Source organism: Pseudophryne corroboree, chromosome 5 (assembly GCF_028390025.1).
Source record: "Pseudophryne corroboree isolate aPseCor3 chromosome 5, aPseCor3.hap2, whole genome shotgun sequence".
Classification (NCBI taxonomy): domain Eukaryota; kingdom Metazoa; phylum Chordata; class Amphibia; order Anura; family Myobatrachidae; genus Pseudophryne; species Pseudophryne corroboree.
Genome location: NC_086448.1, coordinates 321,553,668 through 321,575,318, shown reverse-complemented (window position 1 = coordinate 321,575,318; position 21,651 = coordinate 321,553,668). Strand labels below are relative to the sequence as shown.

General features: G+C 44.5%; 1 protein-coding gene across 2 annotated transcripts in view; it reads left to right on the top strand.

Annotated features, from left to right (window-relative positions):
* The window catches only part of AOAH (acyloxyacyl hydrolase), a 439,135-nt gene that overhangs the window by 303,499 nt on the left and 113,985 nt on the right, over window positions 1-21,651 (top strand). For both annotated transcript variants that reach the window (XM_063922510.1, XM_063922509.1), the window contains one exon: window positions 11,194-11,288. In XM_063922510.1, the coding sequence (XP_063778580.1) occupies window positions 11,194-11,288 (95 nt within the window). The remainder of the gene's footprint in view (window positions 1-11,193; window positions 11,289-21,651) is intronic.

Below are 21,651 nucleotides of genomic sequence, written 5' to 3'. Positions count from 1 at the left end.
GTCTAAACTTCTTCTTTCTCGTTTTTGCTGTAAATGATGTGGGGTTCGGTTCTGGAGTGATCTGCGGGGTAGTGGTTCTAAAAAAAACCCTGGCTCTGTCTCATGTGATCTTTGGGGAGGAGCTACCATTTTGGGTCTCGCCCCCATCTCTAGCCTTTGTGAGGAGTCTTTCCGTTGTCCCTGTTCTTTATTAATGTTATGGTAAGAATGTGTTCTCTGTCTGCTCCTAGATTCTCGTTGTCTTTCTATTGGTGAAGGTCCATTTTTTATGTATTGATCATTTACCCTAGACCCATACTTCCGGTCACTAGTCCTCTGGGAGTTTCTTCTACCTTGTACTGAATTCTGTCTTAATTGGTGAGATGTTCTTTCCTTATGTGTATCCCTAGTATACTCCATTCTCCTCTCTTTATTCTGTGTTTTGTAGGACCTAACTGTCCCACTTTGATAATATTCTATGTCTCGTTTATATTTCCTGCACTTTGTGTCCAATATAAGATATTCAAATCTATTCAACTTTTCCATAATATTCTTATCTTTTTCCTTAAACTCATTAGTATTACTGTATGGTTCCAATTTCTTTTTTAACGCCTCAATCTCTAATTCAATATGTCTTGTTTTCTCAATGCGATATTTTATAACCAATTCCATAAGGGTGTAGGAACATTTATCTAAGATATTTTCCCATTCAACCTGAAATTCGGGATTATTCTGAAATATAGAGGGTTTGAAAAGTCTGAGACCTCTTGGTATCATCTTTTTATCTACATATTTTTGTAAATTTGTACTGTCCAGCCAGTGTTTCATTTCGGACTTAAGGAGGTCTTCCAGTTTATGGAAGTCTTCCACCAAATTATATTGGGGCTCAGACTTATCACCTCTAATCACAGAATCAGTATCCCATCTAGCAGGGTAGGTCTGTCTCCTATTTGCTCTTTCCTCAAAGTTAGCGAAGCAGCTCATCTCTGCAGCCCGAATTTGACTTATGTGTAATGTAGAAATGGGAAAAAAAAGTACCCTGGGGTATTCGGGCGCTGTAAGGCGAGGTGCTTGGCTAAGCAGCAGCCAATTTTTTAGGGGAGTCACTCCCTATATGGTAGCAAAAAGAAAGAAAAGGAGGCTGCGCTGTTAGAGGAAAGAACAGTACCATTCACTATGTGTGTAAATTTTAAAAACAATTTAATAAAAAACAATATTAACTCTTTAAAAAAGCAGTATTTTGTGCAAAATAAGCCAATTATAAGCAGGAAATGATTTAGCCAATATATAGGATGGATAGAGTTTACCCCTGGAGGTGATTCAGGACTGATGTTTTGTATTCTCAGGATCCGTTCCACATTTTGCCCATAGTTGGTATGTCCAGTTAAATTCCACTGTGGAGAGTCCCTTTTAGATGGTATTGTAGAGAGTCCAAATTATAATTCCATATGCCCCTAGAGGGTTGGTACAGAATCCCATAAATGGTGGGTACCTCATGCATTGCGGAGATAGGATGGTGCCTCTCTAGGACTCTACTGGATATCTGGTGCGTAATATGGGCTGGTTCGGGTCCGGTTCAAGGTTGTCCTGTTCCAAGGGTAAATGCCTGACGCATTTCGCTGCATAGACCTTGCAGCTTTTTCAAAGGTATACTTTGCTGTCTGGGTTTAGGCTTTATATACCCTAGACAAGATAGTGGCTTAATTGGCACCTGGATGCACATTTCCTGTTTAGCACTAACATATCATTTTATAATCATAAAAACGGCTAAGATGTGTATAGGAGACAGACCTACTTATATTAAAAAACCTTTGGTAGTAGAAAACTTTTGTTTTTTATTTCCTTATAGGTAAAAAATAAGATATATTGATTCGATGGGAAGTTTTGTTTATTACTACGTAGTCATGGAGACTGATTGATTGTTTTTAAAATTTACACACATAGTGAATGGTACTGTTCTTTCCTCTAACAGCGCAGCCTCCTTTTCTTTCTTCATGCATAAAAATGCCTGCATACATCGGGGCCACATTTGAACCCATTGCGGTCCCCGAGCACTGGATGTAATAATCACCTTGATAAGAGAAATGATTGTGTACTAATATCAATTCCAATAGTTCAAGAATACATTCACAAGGAGGGTTCTGAGACTTGCGTTTCACCATAAGTCTCCTAACAGCATCAATACCTACTGAGTGGGGAATTATAGTGTATAACGATGACACGTCTAAAGTTGCAAAGAGGACGTTCTCATCGATGTCCCCTAACTCAAAGATATTCTCCAGACAATTACTTGTATCCCTGAGATAGCTTGGTATAAATGGAATTAGCTCCTGTAAGAAGCTGTCTACAAAGATAGCTAAAGGCTGCAACAGAGAACCCCTGGCAGAGATAATAGGTCTGCCAGGGGGGTCCACTAGAGACTTGTGGACCTTGGGTAGAGTATAGATTAATGGACAGATAGGGTGATTTAGATTAACTAAGGGGACAATTAGTGGGATATACAGTTCTGGTTGCTAGGCGATCTGCCCATGCTGGTGTTGCTGTCCCCGGGTGTCGCTATAAGTATAACCCTTTACTAAATAAGTGGTTCCCATCCGGTATTATGAAGATAAAATGTATACTGGTTTGAGTTTGTGTCGTTTTAACAGTACTGAATGGTTGCTAAGCGACTAGTATGGGATGTGACCCCCGGGGTCATGTGACACCGAATGGGAGTGAGATTCTATGGACTCGTCCGGCGGTTGCCTAGCAGCGAATCGCGGCACGTCACTTCCGGTGTCACGTGTTGCGGTTCACCGGACACAGGATCTGTTGTGTTCCCCGTGAGAAGTGCAGCTCCGTGATGTGAGGTGGCTGCATATTGATAATCATAGTGTGCAGGTATTGGAGGTGCGCTAATGGGTAGGTGATGTTGTCAAAGTCGAAAAATATCATGATGCATACCCCTTGTACTAACCCCTCATGCACATGCAAGCTGCTCGTGCACCTGTTCCCCCGTGCGTGCACATACCCGCAAGTTGCGTAGGATCGCTGTCTACAAAGATAGCTAAAGGCTGCAACAGAGAACCCCTGGCAGAGATAATAGGTCTGCCAGGGGGGTCCACTAGAGACTTGTGGACCTTGGGTCGAGTATAGATTAATGGACAGATAGGGTGATCAGTTTTTAAAAAAGAAGATATCTGCTCAGTCAACCACCCATTTCGTACAGCCATATCGATCACAATATCAACCTTTCTTTTAATACCCGGGATAGGGTTCATCTGACATTTAAAGCATGTAGTCACATCCGCAAGCTGACGTCTGATCTCTTTATCATAATCTACTGTCCTTTGTATAACAATAGCCCCGCCCTTATCGGCGGGGCGGATCACAATCGCATCATTATCCCGTAAGGAATTGAGTGCCTGCCTTTGCACAGGGTTCAAATTGTCAAAACTCCTCCTATCAGTGATAGCCCTACAATCATTCTCTGTCATTCTCAAATAAGTACGTATGCTCGCATTGGTTGTCGGTGGATCAAATAAGCTAGGTTTAAAGAAGGAAGTGCCTAGTTGTTCAAATCCTCCTTTTTCTTTGTCACTAAAGAAATCCCTTAATCGCAGTTTTCTACCAAACTTAAAGTGATCGATGGCAAAGTTAAACTCATCATGTTTAGAAGACGGTACAAAACTCAACCCTATTGACAAGAAAGAGTGTTCAGCCTCTGATAAAATATGATCCGATAGATTAAACAAACAGCCTATGTCTGCCGTTTCCGCCATCTTTGCTCTGTGTCCCCCTCTCCGCGGATGCAGTCTCTGCGATTTCTTACATTGCCTGCCTGAGGCACTCCCCTGCCTCGGCCTAAAAAAACGCTCGGCGGGAGTGGGGCACAAGGTTCTGAATCGGAAGCTGACTGTGAAGTAGAAGCCTCCACACCTGGCAAAGTCCTGGCTCTCTGTGGACGAAAAGGTCTTTGTCTCCTGCCACTATTAGGGCCACCTGACAGCCATCTGTATACATTATGAGTTGTGTAATCATTGGTCACAGTTTTCAATTTTTTCCTCTTAAAGGAGACAAGCTCTTCCTTATAAGCATCGATCTGACCCTGAATTTTCTCACACCAGTTTTCAGTTTTATCATTCCTGAGCACTGTCAAGTTAGTTTTCTCAAATTTTGTGATCTCATCACGAACTTTTACCAACTCAATACCGACCTCCTCAATGACCAATAAAATTAGGTCCAGAAAACACTTATTGAGGACTCTGCACCACTTGCTGCAAAATACAGCATTGGTTCTACCAATAGTTGGAATGTTGGTGATGCAGAATCCTCGTGGTATCCTCTTGGACCTATGGTACTCAGATAAAAACTGGCCGTAGAGTGTCAATTCAACCTCCCTCTTCTTTAGACGTGAAATCTTAAAGACTAAATCAGTAGGTTTCTCCGCAGGGAGTCTTGTAAACTCAAAGTGGTCAAAATAAACTTTTTCCGCATCGTCATCAGTCAATGATATGAGCTGATTTTCAGCAGCAGACAATAGTTCTTCATCAAAAAAACCCACTTCTGACTGTGACATTTTAACAATGGATTCTCAGATACCGTTCTAAAGAGTCAACATAAATCTTGCTTCAATATATCAAGCACTGAACATAATGTAAACATATCATAGCATAGTAACAATACTATTATTTATCTCCTACACTTAAAAATCATATCCAATCGCTGAAATGGCACCAAGGAGAGGAGGACCAATGCACATAAATAATCAAAAAAAATTCCTAAAACAGAGTGTCATAAAAAGTATCCTCAATTGACCAAACATGTTAAGCTGAGGATAGGGTCATGTTTAAGCAAATTGAAAAGAGTCTCTTCATATACAAGAAAGATCACAGGTGTCAGGCCAGAGAAACAGTTCCATAGATGGATCCACTTCCTTTAACATATAAATATGGGTCGCACTCACGTTTAGACCAAAGTCCATCCGCTGGGGTGTCATCCACAGAGGCTCTCACGAGCATCCACTTACGGAAACCAGAAAATGGAGCACTCACCAGTCTTAGTCGTAAATATGCACCAAATTTATTTCACTGACAGCATAATTCAGCTGCATCTTGCAGCATAATGAAGATATCTCTCAAACGTTTTCGGTCCCACACAGACCATCATCAGGAGAGTATTAACAGGTGTAACGAAAGCTGTCTCATCCAAAACCCCAAATCATCAGCTGCATATCTGACCATGCCTCACCGGCTCCTTAAATACCCTCAAATTCACAAAAAAGCGCCAAAAACGTCATAATGACGTCACTAGATGGGCGGAGCCACAGAACCCATCAACCAGATCATAATTGTCACTCAATCATTGCAATTAAATTTGTAAGACCATTACATTATACATTGATAATGTCAATTATTATCTTTAAACATAAAGCTATACACTATTACCGTGGAGCCGCTATGGCCGCTAGACCACGTGCACGTGCTACGCACTTTGTACGCTATTTGCGTACAGAGTCCCGCACGTGGTACACACTTGGCGTACACACGCTGCGCTGAGTGTACGGAATACACACAGCGGGCGCACACACAGTTGATAACCTTTAAACCTTGATAATAAAACACAGTAAGAATATGCTTATACTCTAAACCTTAGTAGTCAAATACTGTAATGATGTAACGCTTAAACCTTAACAAATGTGTATGCTGTTTGAGTGATTGAGACGCTAAGAGAGCCCTTTGCAGGAAAGTGAAAACACAACACCGGGTTTGGTTAAAACCACAGCAGCTCTAACACTGCCGTGGATTATTCAGGGAAAAAGGGGAAAACAATACAAGTTATATACTACAAGCTAACACAGAAATCTAACAGAATAACAGAGAATATGACGAACAATGGCTACAGAGAATATACATACGTGGGGAATCTTACGCATGCGCGACCTGGAATCCAGTCCTCAGCTATCAGGTAGAAAGCCTTCAGAGACATGAGGCTGGCCAGGCAACAGTGGTCTTTATATACACAACATACATTCACAATACAATGGTACCTGTAATCTCATTGTTCATTGGACACAGGGATGTGTCTCTACATTACAAGAAAGGTCATAGGTGGATTTGAACAGGTGGGCTGTGTCTTTCCCCAACTGCTCTTGTGGGTGGTATCCTCAGGATTCCCGCCGCATGTGTAATTTACAGCAAATGTTCATAATCTACTTCTGTACATAACTATACGCAGGAGCGAGCGATCCTTTCCTAACTAACACCGGAATGTTACTCTTAAAATACCCTACAGCTGGATACTAGACACCACCTTTCAACCTTTATCTGACCCTTCCTATCATGCAAAGAGGAATCTCTCGGTCCAGGAACAGTTTAAACTAATCATACTCGCTGACATGGTCTAGGGGAATATTAACTACAAAATGCACTATTTGGGTTAAATATGCTACGATCGAGTCGCACGCTATATGCTCACAAACTCCGCCGTAAATACACATCTCATGCGCACGATCGCCGGAGCGATCCTACGCAACTTGCGGGTATGTGCACGCACGGGGGAACAGGTGCACGAGCAGCGTGCATGTGCATGAGGGGTTAGTACAAGGGGTATGCCCATGCATCATGATATTTTTCGACTTTGACAACATCACCTACCCATTAGCGCACCTCCAATACCTGCACACCATGATTATCAATATGCAGCCACCTCACATCACGGAGCTGCACTTCTCACGGGGAACACAACAGATCCTGTGTCCGGTGAACCGCAACACGTGACACCGGAAGTGACGTGCCGCGATTCGCTGCTAGGCAACCGCCGGACGAGTCCATAGAAACAGACTCAATCTCACTCCCATTCGGTGTCACATGACCCCGGGGGTCACATCCCATACTAGTCGCTTAGCAACCATTCAGTACTGTTAAAACGACACAAACTCAAACCAGTATACATTTTATCTTCATAATACCGGATGGGAACCACTTATTTATTAAAGGGTTATACTTATAGCGACACCCGGGGACAGCGACACCAGCATGGGCAGATCGCCTAGCAACCAGAACTGTATATCCCACTAATTGTCCCCTTAGTTAATCTAAATCACCCTATCTGTCCATTAATCTATACTCTACCCAAGGTCCACAAGTCTCTAGTGGACCCCCCTGGCAGACCTATTATCTCTGCCAGGGGTTCTCTGTTGCAGCCTTTAGCTATCTTTGTAGACAGCTTCTTACAGGAGCTAATTACATTTATACCAAGCTATCTCAGGGATACAAGTAATTGTCTGGAGAATATCTTTGAGTTAGGGGACATCGATGAGAACGTCCTCTTTGCAACTTTAGACGTGTCATCGTTATACACTATAATTCCCCACTCAGTAGGTATTGATGCTGTTAGGAGACTTATGGTGAAACGCAATGCACAGAACCCTCCTTGTGAATGTATTCTTGAACTATTGGAATTGATATTAGTACACAATCATTTCTCTTATCAAGGTGATTATTACATCCAGTGCTCGGGGACCGCAATGGGTTCAAATGTGGCCCCGATGTATGCAGGCATTTTTATGCATGATTATGAGTCAATGAATATCTACCCAAAATTTGGTTGTAAGATAAATTATTATAAAAGATTCATAGACGACATATTCCTCCTATGCAATGGCACCGAGGGGGAGTTTTTTCAAATGTTAGATGAGCTCAATTCTTTAGAGTCCACAGTTTGGTTTACTGGGACTTGTGATTCCAAATCAATTAACTTCTTGGATGTGTTTGTCTTCCGTGTAGGGAAGAGACTGGGTACAACTTTATTCCGAAAAGAGACTGATAGAAACACTTTTTTGCATGCAACCAGTAATCATCCACCCGCTCTTAAAGCAAGTCTCCCAATATCTCAGTTTATGAGGGTCCTCCGCAATAATACAAATCCAGTGATTGCAGAATTGCAGATTACACAGATGAAGGATCGTTTCCTCGAAAGGGGATATAGAAGGAATGCCATAGAAAAGCTGTCTCAATAAAGCGTGGAAGAGACTCACTCAGAAACGAGATCGTCAACAAGGACGAATGATCTTTGTAATGCAATATGACGATATGTCTCCCGTGATTACTAAGACCATCAAAAAACACTGGCCGATACTTAAATCTGAGCCAAGATTTAAAGGTACTATGGAAAAACCACCAATGATGGCCTACAGACGTGGCAGGAACCTCAAACAGATCCTGATGCAACCGGCGAGACCCCTTGTATCACGAGAGGACAATACATGGTTAAACTCCAGAAAGCCCGCAAGCTTTAAATGTGTGGGATGTGTAACGTGCCGATCACTACTGCCTGGTAGTACATTTGCACATCCACACACCGGTAGACCTATTAAGATCCGATACAAGTTGCACTGCAGACTGAGTTTTGTAATTTACATGCTCTTATGCCCCTGTGGACTAGCATATGTTGGAATGACGACATGTAGCTTCTGAGAACGAATGGCGAATCACAGAAGTTCAATCCATCAAGCCATTCTCTCTGGTCGGACAGATAAACCGGTCGCACAACATTACTTGACAGCAGGACATCAGGTGTCTGCACTTAGATCGAGCAATGATCCTGAAGAAATTGGAGGCCAGATGGATTTTTAGGCTGGGGACATTGGCTCCGGATGGACTCAATGAAAATAACCCATTAGGGGTCTTTTTGAGATAGTAGCTATAGGACCAATGCACAGTATAAAACTTAAAAAAAAATGTGAAAAATGTATAAAATTCATAAAACTTTATAAAAATGCTAAAAAAAATTTTTTTGTATATATAGTTTACACCTTTTTGTAATGTTGTGGGATCTAATGTATACTGATTTTTTATGTTATGTGTTATATAACTGTCCTCTATGGCTCACCGGCTCCTTTTCCTTCTTATTGTTATGAGTAGCATATGTTTATCTGACAATATATGCTGCCTGAGGCTTGAGATTGTTCCTTACCTGTAAATTTATTATTTAGATTAACTAAGGGGACAATTAGTGGGATATACAGTTCTGGTTGCTAGGCGATCTGCCCATGCTGGTGTCGCTGTCCCCGGGTGTCACTGTAAGTATAACCCTTTAATAAATAAGTGGTTCCCATCCGGTATTATGAAGATAAAATGTATACTGGTTTGTGTTTGTGTCGTTTTGACAGTACTGAATGGTTGCTAAGCGACTAGTATGGGATGTGACCCCCGGGGTCATGTGACACCGAATGGGAGTGAGATTGAGTCTGTTTCTACGGACTCATCCGGCAGTTGCCTAGCAGCGAATCGAGGCACGTCACTTCCGGTGTCACGTGTTGCGTTTCACCGGACACAGGATCTGTTGTGTTCCCCGTGAGAAGTGCAGCTCTGTGATGTGAGGTGGCTGCATATTGATAATCATGGTGTGCAGGTATTGGAGGTGCGCTAATGGGTAGGTGATGTATAATGTAATGGTCTTACAAATTTAATTGCAATGAATGAGTGACAATTACGATCTGGTTGATGGGTTCTGTGGCCCCGCCCATCTAATGACGTCATTATGACGTTTTTGGCGCTTTTTTGTGAATTTGAGGGTATTTAAGGAGTCGGTGAGGCATGGTCAGATATGCAGCTGATGATTTGGGGTTTTGGATGAGACAGCTTTCGTTACACCTGTTAATACTCTCCTGATGATGGTCTGTGTGGGGCCGAAAACGTTTGAGAGATATCTTCATTATGCTGCAAGATGCAGCTGAATTATGCTGTCAGTGAAATAAATTTGGTGCATATTTAAGGACTAAGACTGGTGAGTGCTCCATTTTCTGGTTTATATATATATATATATATATATATATACGGGTGGTCTTCAGTATGCCGGCTGTCAGGATCCCGGCGCACAGTATACCGGCACCGGAATCCCGACAGTCGGCATACCAACACTTATTCTCCCTCGTGGGGGTTCACGACCCCCCTGGAGGGAGAATAAAATAGCGTGGCACGCGTAGCATGCCATCGTGCCCGCAGCGTGGCGAGGGCAGCGAGCCCGCAAGGGGCTCATTTGCGCTCGCCACACTGTCGGTATGCCGGCGGTCGGGCTCCCGGCGCCGGTATGATGGTCGCCGGGAGCCCGACCACCGGCATACCATACTACACCCATATATACTGTACATACCTTGCAACATGACCCTCTCCAGGAGGGACAGAATGCTCTGCTCCTGGACTTCCCTCTTAATTTATGATTGCCATCACCTGTGCTGAAACACCTTTCCTTATCCATTAACCTGTTCAAAACAGGTGCCGGCAATCATAAACTAAGAGGAAAGTCCAGAAGCAGAGCAATTTGTCCCTCCTAGAGAGGGTCATGTTGGGAGGTATGTATATATATATATATATATATCTGTGTGTGCATACAGGTACATACACATCTTCATTATATCAGGATTTCATTGATAGGGGACCCCACAAGTTTCATTAGTGGACTGATTATAACTAACATATATTCATGTATGTTTGGTGAGTAGTTAGGCTACAACATGCAATGTACGACTCTGGTAATCTGGAAAATATCCAAAATGGATGATCAAGCTAGCATGAAAAATGCTTCCATCATTCTACCCGAACCATTTACTTCAGTGGAGAACCAATTATGACTTGAATGACCTACACCTGAGTCTTTGTAAGGGCTTTTATCTTATAAATACATTTGTATTATACAGAAGTACTAGAATAAAGTTAAGTTTGGATTCTGAAGAAAAACAAGACAGTATATTATTTAGCATTCAGTTGGATTAGGAATCAATAACTTTAAGCTAAGCAGCTTCACTGGGAAACAAACTATAAAATGAATAGAAAATGCAGTACTTTGAAATTCAGGACATATGTTGCCTTGCTCCTCTGACTCCTCATCACTTAGAATTATAAGCTTTTTAGTGCTGCTGACAACTTGTGGGGAGCACATGAAATATGTTAGGTAATAAATTCTCTGGTGATGACGCCAGATATAGGAACCAAAATAATATATTCATACCATGTGGTATATATATCGACTTAATTAACCTCCAACTTCCTTAATAGCACTACCATTAGTGGGCAATTAGCTGGCAACATGGGTGTCATATAAAAGACAAACAGGATTATGAAAGTGATACTTCCTCTGTTAATTGCATTTAAACACTAATTACAATTAAAATACAATAAAAGCACTTGATGCAGCACCACAAAGTTCTGTAATACTGCTCAATGTATTTTACAGGTACTGATGCAAAGGGTATTGTAGTACTAGGGGACTCAGCAGCCGCTCACTTCCACATACCTCCAGAGTGGATTACTACTATGAACATGTCTAGGGTAAGTGAGCACTTGTCTGTTATGTACCCTATGCCTTTGTCATGTTTGTTATTATTATAAAATAAATGACATGGAACTCAAGCGTAACAAGGACACTTCACTACAAATCAAGTATAGGACTTCTACAGTTCTCTGGATATCTGGATGGTATTCTGCTGCAGATGGTAGAGTGTATTAAAAGAAGAGAAAGCCAATAACTTACAGGGAGAGTGTGCCAGGTAGTGGTAAATAGTCCATTAATTATACCCCTTTCTCACCAACTTCTCAGGTCCAGCCTGGGTTATTGAACACGGGTTTCAAACTATGTCACAGTGGCTTGAAACCCATTTACACCGCAGACTGGACCCGGGTTATTGCCAGGACTTCTCTTTTACTGGCATTGGTACACTTGTTTTATTCATACTTGCCTACCTGACCCTCCCCATGAGGGAGAAAATGCTCTGTTCCTGGACTTTCCTGGTAGTGTATGATTGCCATCACCTGTGGTGAGCTAGTTAATTGATAAGAAAGGTGTTTCACCACAGGTGATGGCAATCATACATTACCAGGAAAGTCCAGGAACAGAGCATTTTCTCCCTCATGGAGAGGGTCAGGTAGGCAAGTATGCCCTAACATAGAGGCAGGGAGATCAATTATAAATATATATATATATGGGATGTAGTTATGTGATCGGCGGTCACAATACAGACGGCTACATTCTGCCCCCCCCCCCTCACAATCCCTACAGTCGTCATGCCGACTAGCAGGGACTAGTCTCACTCGTGGGTGTCCATAACATCCATAGAGTGGGAACAGAACCTGTGGCAAGCTCAGTGCAGCTCACCACCGACCCCGCCGGGCATCTAAATGCCGAGATCCCAGTGTCGGTATGGTGACCGACGGTCTCCAAATCACTGGTCACACGATACCAACCCATATATATATATATATATATATATATATATATATATATATATATATATCTATACACATATATACATATATATACAAGTATATTATCTATCAAAGGCATGATGTCTGGCTTTCCCCCTGCATAACCAATGCTGCTCCGGGTGTTGCGCCGGGTGGGCGCACAAATAAATCCACAATAGTCCCAATGGTGCAGCACTCCTGGCGGGTTCACTACGATATGCCGGCGGTCGGGCTCCCGGCAACCAGCATACCGGTGCCAGGAGCCCGACCACCGGCTTACCGACAGTGTGTCGAGCGCAAATGAGCCCCTTACAGGCTCGCTGCGCTCGCCACGCTATGGGCACGGTGGCGCGCTACACGCACCACACTATTTTATTCTCCCTCCAGGGGGGTCGTGGACCCCAACAAGGGAGAAGTGTCGGTATGCCGGCTGTCGGGATCCCGGCGCCGGTATACTGTGCGCTGGGATCCCGTCAGTCGGCATACTGAAGACCACCCCTCCTGGCATCTAAGTAATGCCACTGTTTTAGGCATAAGTTTGGCAATGTTTCATTGCCCTTTATTAGTGTGGCACTTTCATCAGGTCTTGAATAAAGTGCCACACGAATAAAGGGCACTGAAACGTTGCCAAACTTATACCTAAAACAGTGTATTACTTAGATGCCAGGAGTGCTGCACCATTGGGACTGATGGGTGGTCTTCAGTATGCCGACTGACGGGATCCCGGCGCACAGTATACCGGCGCCGGAATCCCGACAGCCGGCATACCGACACTTATTCTCCCTCGTGGGGGTCCACGACCCCCCTGGAGGGAGAATAAAATAGTGTGCCCGTAGCGTGGCGAGCGCAGCGAGCCCGCAAGGGGCTCATTTGCGCTCGCCACACTGTCGGTAAGCCGGCGGTCGGGCTCCCGGCGCCGGTATGCTGGTCGCCGGGAGCCTGACCGCCGGCATATCGTAGTGAACCCGGACTGAAATATATATATATTACAGACAGACCCAAAAATTCCAATTTAACATACAATAGCAGCAGGATTAAAAAAACAAAACCCCAATACAGGCTGAGCCAGCTTACTTTTTGCTCGGCTGCTGGTGACACAGGAGAGCTACCGCTCGTGCTGGCTCCACTTCTTCCGTGCAGCCTGCACGCCCAGCCACTGACTGAGCCGCAGGCTGCTACATCACGCCATTGGACAGCTGAGCCATCGCTCAGCTGTCCTGTCCTTCATGCAACGCCGGTGCAACCGCTGTTAGTTTGCCAGGGCAACCTATGAGACGACGCGGGGGTCCCGGAGCACAGTGCTGCCTTTCGTATCGGCATACCTCCCAACATGACCCTCTCCAGGAGGGACAGAATGCTCTGCTTCTGGACTTCCCTCTTACTGTATGATTGCCATCACCTGTGGTAAAACACCTTTCTTATGCACTAACCTGTTCAAAACAGGTGCCGCCAATCATAAATTAAGAGAAAATTCCAGAAGCAGAGCATTTTGTCCCTCCTGGAGAGGGTCATGTTGAGAGGTATGGTATCGGCAGTGGTGCAAGTAGAAAAAATGTCTTACAGGTACTGTGTCTTACAGGTACTGTGTGCGCGCGCCTTTGGCGCGCGCACCCAAAAAATGGGCGTGGCCAAATGCCATATGGGACGTGGTCAATGAAAATGTGGGCGTGATACACATATGGGGGAGGGGCAGATACACATGACCCCCACAGTGCCAGATACTTAAAATCACCATGTCCACTGTACAGCAGCAGCAGCACCAAATATAACTTACCTAATAAGTGTGTTATATACAGTGCCCCATATACATATATATATATATACGTACTGCTGTGGTCTTTGTATTCATTTATATCCAGCCGTGAGTGCCGCTTCTCCTTGTTACATATATATATATACATATATATATATATATATATACACACACACACTGCCCCAGGCCGCTGACACTGTTTTATAGTATGTATATATATATATATATATATATATATATACATACACACACACACACACACACACACACACACACATATACTAGACTAGTACAGACAGTACACTGTCGGTACTAGTCTAGTATCTAGTATATATACTGTTAAAACAGTGTCAGCAGCCTGGGGCAGTGTGTGTGTGTGTGTGTGTGTGTGTGTGTGTGTGTGTGTGTGTGTGTGTGTGTGTGTATATATATATATATATATATATATATATATATATATGTGTGTGTGTATGAGTATATATATATACATACATACATACATACATACATATATATATATATATATATATATATATATATAGGCGAAAAGAAAGGACCGGCACTCCTCTTCCCGGATTCAATGCTTGGGTGCCCTCCTAGATTGAATTGGATAAGGGGTAACAAAAGCAGGCGGCACTCCAAGTCTGTGGTAGATTTCAAGTGTATTACACACAAAACTTAATCCAACGTTTCGGGGTCCAAGCGCCCCTTTGTCAAGGTGAACAGTGAATATAGGTGATACAATTCATACCTTATATAGAAGAAGAAAGCCCGCCAGGTGTCCCGTTCACGCCCGCCCGGCCGCCTGCATCGCGTCTCTCCGTCTGTCTCTGGATGATGACGTCATGGATGGTGCGCCTCCGTGCGTACGTGGTTGTCAAGGTTACAAGACGCTGTAAGCAGGCCGGGCTGCGGCGTGAATAGAAGAAAACAGATAGTGTCGTATTAAGCACAAATACAGAACCCCACACCAAAATACAAATATAAATAAAGTGCTCCAATGGGAAAAATTGCATAAAGCTTCATTAAGGTGATATCTGCAGAAACACCGGCACTAGAATCGTGCATATAAACGTGATTGACAAAAAATTATAAAAACTCAAAAAAGGGAGATTTTAGGAACGCAAAAAAGATATTATGACATTGCGGAGGGTGATCTGGAGAAATCTGACTGTCCACTATGCTATCTCAACATGTGCTGTTTTTCTCACGTTACATAGACGACCTGTTCCTATTGTGGACAGGGGGCTTGGAAGAATTTGAACATCTTATGCACACCACCAACTCCAGACCATCAGGGGTTAAATATACTTACCAGACAAGTACCAACTCAACACATTACTTGGATGTGCTGGTAACCATTGAGGATGGGACCCTACACACTGGGGTATATACCAAACCCACAGACAGAAATACCCTGCTAAAGGCTAACAGCCACCACCCCAAAGCCCTCAAAAAGGGCCTTCCACGCTCGCAGATGATAAGGGTTTCACGTCTGGTTAGCGACCGTGACGAGTTGGAGAAGGAATTGGACAAGATGGTCATGAAATTTGCGGAACGAGGGTATGGGACACCTGGCGGGCTTTCTTCTTCTATATAAGGTATGAATTGTATCACCTATATTCACTGTTCACCTTGACAAAGGGGCGCTTGGACCCCGAAACGTTGGATTAAGTTTTGTGTGTAATACACTTGAAATCTACCACAGACTTGGAGTGCCGCCTGCTTTTGTTACCCCTTATATATATATATATATATATATATATATATATACACACATATATATATTTATATATGCACACACATACACTCTATATAAAGTTACACTGAGTGTACCTCACTCAGGCAGTTAAGCTGCTAGTGCTCCAGCTCGCCTCCACAACAAACTGCGCTGACTGCGCCTAACGGTAACGGTCCCCCGGCCCTGTGTCTCTGCTACTCGCTGCCAGTGCCACTGCCGCTGCTCAAGCCTCGGCCTCCTCAGACCCGCCGCGCCCAGCCAGCCTTCAGCCGCGGGAGCGTGATGACGTCATGATCATGCTCCCAGCAGGCTGAGAAGGGGAGTCGCTGATGCGGAGGCGCCCAGCGACTGCAGTGGGACCTGGGGAGCACAATACAGTCCAGTAAGCGGCACGGCCCGGCGGAGTGGGTACGGCGTACCCGCGGCAAAATTCTTAAGGGTACGCCGTACCCGCCCACTTGCAGGGCTGGGTATCGGTAACAAAGATCCGATCTGTGGCAGGTGAGATGGCGGGGGCCCTTTTAGAAAGGGGGGCCCAGGGTACATTCCACCTAGGCCCCCCCTTAATCCGGCTCTGGGGCAGACAATGGCCAACTTGATGATCTGTTGGATAAACGTAATGTAAGTATGTAATATTTAATATTTCCATTTTGGACAGAATTAGTATTTAAGTCAGGTGACAGCAAACAGTTGTACTTGTACTCAAAATGAGTGGTGCTTTGTAGCTGCTGGTCAGGAGGCTGATACTGAGTGCTTGTCATAATATCCCTTTAATTCGTAACACCTATGATTAACACAGGTTCTGCATTTCATCTGGATGTAATCAGCCTCAGAACCTATGTCCATCATAGATGTAAAGGATTAATGATATATCATGGCAAGCCTACACAAAGACCATTTGTGGACATTTCATAAAGCCACTGTTTAGCACATAGGTCTGCAAACTTGATCCTCTTTGACCCACACAGTGCATGTTTTTCAAGGTCTCCTCACAGAATCACAAGTGAAATAATTAACTCCACCTGCGGACCTTTTAAAATGTGTCTGTGAGTAATTAATACACCTGTGCACCTGCTAGGTTACCTGCAAAATATGCACTGTGTGGGGTAATGAGGACCGAGTTTGCAGACCTATGGTTTAGCACCACTTCACAGTAGTGATGTGCACCGGACATTTTTCGGGTTTTGTGTTTTGGATTCGGTTCCGCGGCCGTGTTTTGGATTCGGACGCGTTTTGGCAAAACATTCCTGAAATTTTTTGGTCGGATTCGGGTGTGTTTTGGATTCGGGTGTTTTTTTACAAAAACCCCTCAAAAACAGCTTAAATCATAGAATTTGGGGGTCATTTTGATCCCATAGTATTATTAACCTCAATAACCATAATTTCCACTCATTTTCAGTCTATTCTGAACACCTCACACCTCACAATATTATTTTTAGTCCTAAAATTTGCACCGAGGTCGCTGGATGACTAAGCTAAGCGACGCAAGTGGCCGACACAAACACCTGGCCCATCTAGGAGTGGCACTGCAGTGTCAGACAGGATGGCACTTCAAAAAAATAGTCCCCAAACAGCACATGATGCAAAGAAAAAAAGAGGCGCAATGAGGTAGCTGTGTGACTAAGCTAAGCGACCCAAGTGGCCGACACAAACACCTGGCCCATCTAGGAGTGGCACTGCAGTGTCAGACAGGATGGCACTTCAAAAAAATAGTCCCCAAACAGCACATGATGCAAAGAAAATGAGAGGCGCAACGAGGTAGCTGTGTGACTAAGCTAAGCGACCCAAGTGGCCGACACAAACACCTAGCCCATCTAGGAGTGGCACGGCAGTGTCAGACAGGATGGCACATCAAAAAAAATAGTCCCCAAACAGCACATGATGCAAAGAAAAAAAGAGGTGCACCAAGGTCGCTGGATGGCTAAGCTAAGCGACACAAGTGGCCGACACAAACACCTGGCCCATCTAGGAGTGGCACTGCAGTGTGAGGCAGGATGGCACTTCAAAAAAAATAGTCCCCAAACAGCACATGATGCAAAGAAAAATGAAAGAAAAAAGAGGTGCAAGATGGAATTGTCCTTGGGCCCTCCCACCCACCCTTATGTTGTATAAACAGGACATGCACACTTTAACAAACCCATCATTTCAGCGACAGGGTCTGCCACACAACTGTGACTGAAATGACTGGTTGGTTTGGGCCCCCACCAAAAAAGAAGCAATCAATCTCTCCTTGCACAAACTGGCTCTACAGAGGCAAGATGTCCACCTCCTCCTCATCGTCCGATTCCTTACCCCTTTCACTGTGTACATCCCCCTCCTCACAGATTATTAATTCGCCCCCACTGGATTCCACCGTCTCAGGTCCCTGTGTACGTTCTGGAGGCAATTGCTGGTGAATGTCTCCACGGAGGAATTGATTATAATTAATTTTGATGAACATCATCTTCTCCACATTTTCTGGAAGTAACCTCGTACGCCGATTGCTGACAAGGTGAGCGGCTGCACTAAACACTCTTTCGGAGTACACACTGGAGGGTGGGCAACTTAGGTAAAATAAAGCCAGTTTCTGCAAGGGCCTCCAAATTGCCTCTTTTTCCTGCCAGTATACGTACGGACTGTCTGACGTGCCTGCTTGGATGCTGTCACTCATATAATCCTCCACCATTCTTTCAATGGTGAGAGACTGCCCTGCATAACCGCCAGCGGGTGGGCTCGGAATTCTTAGCCTTTTCCTCGCACCCCCAGTTGCGGGAGAATGTGAAGGAGGAGCTGTTGACGGGTCACGTTCTGCTTGACTTGACAATTTTCTCACCAGCAGGTCTTTGAACCTCTGCAGACTTGTGTCTGCCGGAAAGAGAGATACAACGTAGGTTTTAAATCTAGGATCGAGCACGGTGGCCAAAATGTAGTGCTCTGATTTCAACAGATTGACCACCCGTGAATCCTGGTTAAGCGAATTAAGGGCTCCATCCACAAGTCCCACATGCCTAGCGGAATCGCTCTGTTTTAGCTCCTCCTTCAATGTCTCCAGTTTCTTCTGCAAAAGCCTGATGAGGGGAAAAACCTGACTCAGGCTGGCAGTGTCTGAACTGACTTCACGTGTGGCAAGTTCAAAGGGTTGCAGAACCTTGCACAACGTTGAAATCATTCTCCACTGCGCTTGAGTCAGGTGCATTCCCCCTCCTTTGCCTATATCGTGGGCAGATGTATAGGCTTGAATGGCCTTTTGCTGCTCCTCCATTGTCTGAAGCATATAGAGGGTTGAATTCCACCTCGTTACCACCTCTTGCTTCAGATGATGGCAGGGCAGGTTCAGGACTGTTTGCTGGTGCTCCAGTCTTCGGCACGCGGTGGCTGAATGCCGAAAGTGGCCCACAATTCTTCGGGCCACCGACAGCATCTCTTGCACGCCCCTGTCGTTTTTTAAATAATTCTGCACCACCAAATTCAAAGTATGTGCAAAACATGGGACGTGCTGGAATTTGCCCAGATGTAATGCATGCACAATATTGCTGGCATTGTCCGATGTCACAAATCCCCAGGAGAGTCCATTTGGGGTAAGCCATTCTGCGATGATGTTCCTCAGTTTCCGTAAGAGGTTGTCAGCTGTGTGCCTCTTCTGGAAAGCGGTGATACAAAGCGTAGCCTGCCTAGGAACGAGTTGGCGTTTGCGAGATGCTGCTACTGGTGCCGCCGCTGCTGTTCTTGCTGCAGGAGGCAATACATCTACCCAGTGGGCTGTCATAGTCATATAGTCCTGAGTCTGCCCTGCTCCACTTGTCCACATGTCCGTGGTTAAGTGGACATTGGGTACAACTGCATTTTTTAGGACACTGCTGACTCTTTTTCTGAGGTCTGTGTACATTTTCGGTATCGCCTGCCTAGAGAAATGGAACCTAGATGGTATTTGGTACCGGGGACACAGTACCACAATCAAGTCTGTAGTTACCTGTGAATTAAAGGTGGATAACGGAAACACGTTTCTCACCGTCCAGGCTGCCAAGGCCTGAGTTATCCACTTTGCAGCAGGATGACTGCTGTGATATTTCATCTTCCTCGCAAAGGACTGTTGGACAGTCAATTGCTTATTGGAAGTAGTACAAGTAGTCTTCTGACTTCCCCTCTGGGATGATGATCGACTCCCTGCAGCAACAACAGCAGCTCCAGCAGCAGTAGGCGTTACGCTCAAGGATGCATCGGAGGAATCCCAGGCAGGAGAGGACTCGTCAGACTTGACAGTGACATGGCCTGCAGGACTATTGGCTTTCCTGTGTAAGGAGGAAATTGACACTGAGGGAGTTGGTGGTGTGGTTTGCAGGAGCTTGGTTACAAGAGGAAGGGATTTAGTGGTCAGTGGACTGCTTCCGCTGTCATCCAAAGTTTTTGAACTTGTCACTGACTTATGATGAATGCGCTGCAGGTGACGTATAAGGGAGGATGTTCCGAGGTGGTTAACGTCCTTACCCCTACTTATTACAGCTTGACAAAGGCAACACACGGCTTGACACCTGTTGTCCGCATTTGTGTTAAAATAATTCCACACCGAAGAGGTGATTTTTTTTTGTAATTTGACCAGGCATGTCAATGGCCATATTCGTCCCATGGAGTCTCCCCGGGTGCCTGACTTAAACAAACCACCTCACCATCAGAATCCTCCTTGTCAATTTCCTCCTCAGCGCCAGCAACACCCATATCCTCGTCCTGGTGTACTTCAACAGTGACATCTTCAATTTGACTATCAGGAACTGGATTGCGGGTGCTCCTTCCAGCACTTGCAGGGGGCGTGCAAATGGTGGAAGGCGCCACCTCTTCCCGTCCAGTGTTGGGAAGGTCAGGCATCGCAGCCGACACAATTGGACTCTCCTTGGGGATTTGTGATTTAGAAGAACGCACAGTTCTTTGGTGTGCTTTTGCCAGCTTAAGTCTTTTCATTTTTCTAGCGAGAGGATGAGTGCTTCCATCCTCATGTGAAGCTGAACCACTAGCCATGAACATAGGCCAGGGCCTCAGCCGTTCCTTGCCACTCCGTGTCGTAAATGGCATATTGGCAAGTTTACGCTTCTCCTCAGACGCTTTTAATTTTGATTTTTGGGTCATTTTACTGAACTTTTGTGTTTTGGATTTTACATGCTCTCTACTATGACATTGGGCATCGGCCTTGGCAGACGACGTTGATGGAATTTCATCGTCTCGGCCATGACTAGTGGCAGCAGCTTCAGCACGAGGTGGAAGTGGATCTTGATCTTTCCCTATTTTACCCTCCACATTTTTGTTCTCCATTTTTTAATGTGTGGAATTATATGCCAGTATCAATAGCAATGGCCTACTACTATATATACTGCGCACAACTGAAATGCACCACAGGTATGGATGGATAGTATACTTGACGACACAGAGGTAGGTAGAGCAGTGGCCTACTGTACCGTACTGCTATATATTATATACTGGTGGTCAGCAAACTGTGCAAAACTGAAATGCACCACAGGTATGGATGGATAGTATACTTGACGACACAGAGGTAGGTAGAGCAGTGGCCTACTTTACCGTACTGCTATATATTATATACTGGTGGTCAGCAAACTGTGCAAAACTGAAATGCACCACAGGTATGGATGGATAGTATACTTGACGACACAGAGGTAGGTAGAGCAGTGGCCTACTGTACCGTACTGCTATATATTATATACTGGTGGTCAGCAAACTGTGCAAAACTGAAATGCACCACAGGTATGGATGGATAGTATACTTGACGACACAGAGGTAGGTAGAGCAGTGGCCTTCTGTACCGTACTCCTATATATTATATACTGGTGGTCAGCAAAATTATGCACTGTACTCCTACTATATACAACAATGCAGCACATATATGGAGCGTTTTTCAGGCAGAGAACGTATAATACTGGTGGTCACTGGTCAGCGAAACTCTGCACTGTACTCCTCCTATATAATACTGCTGG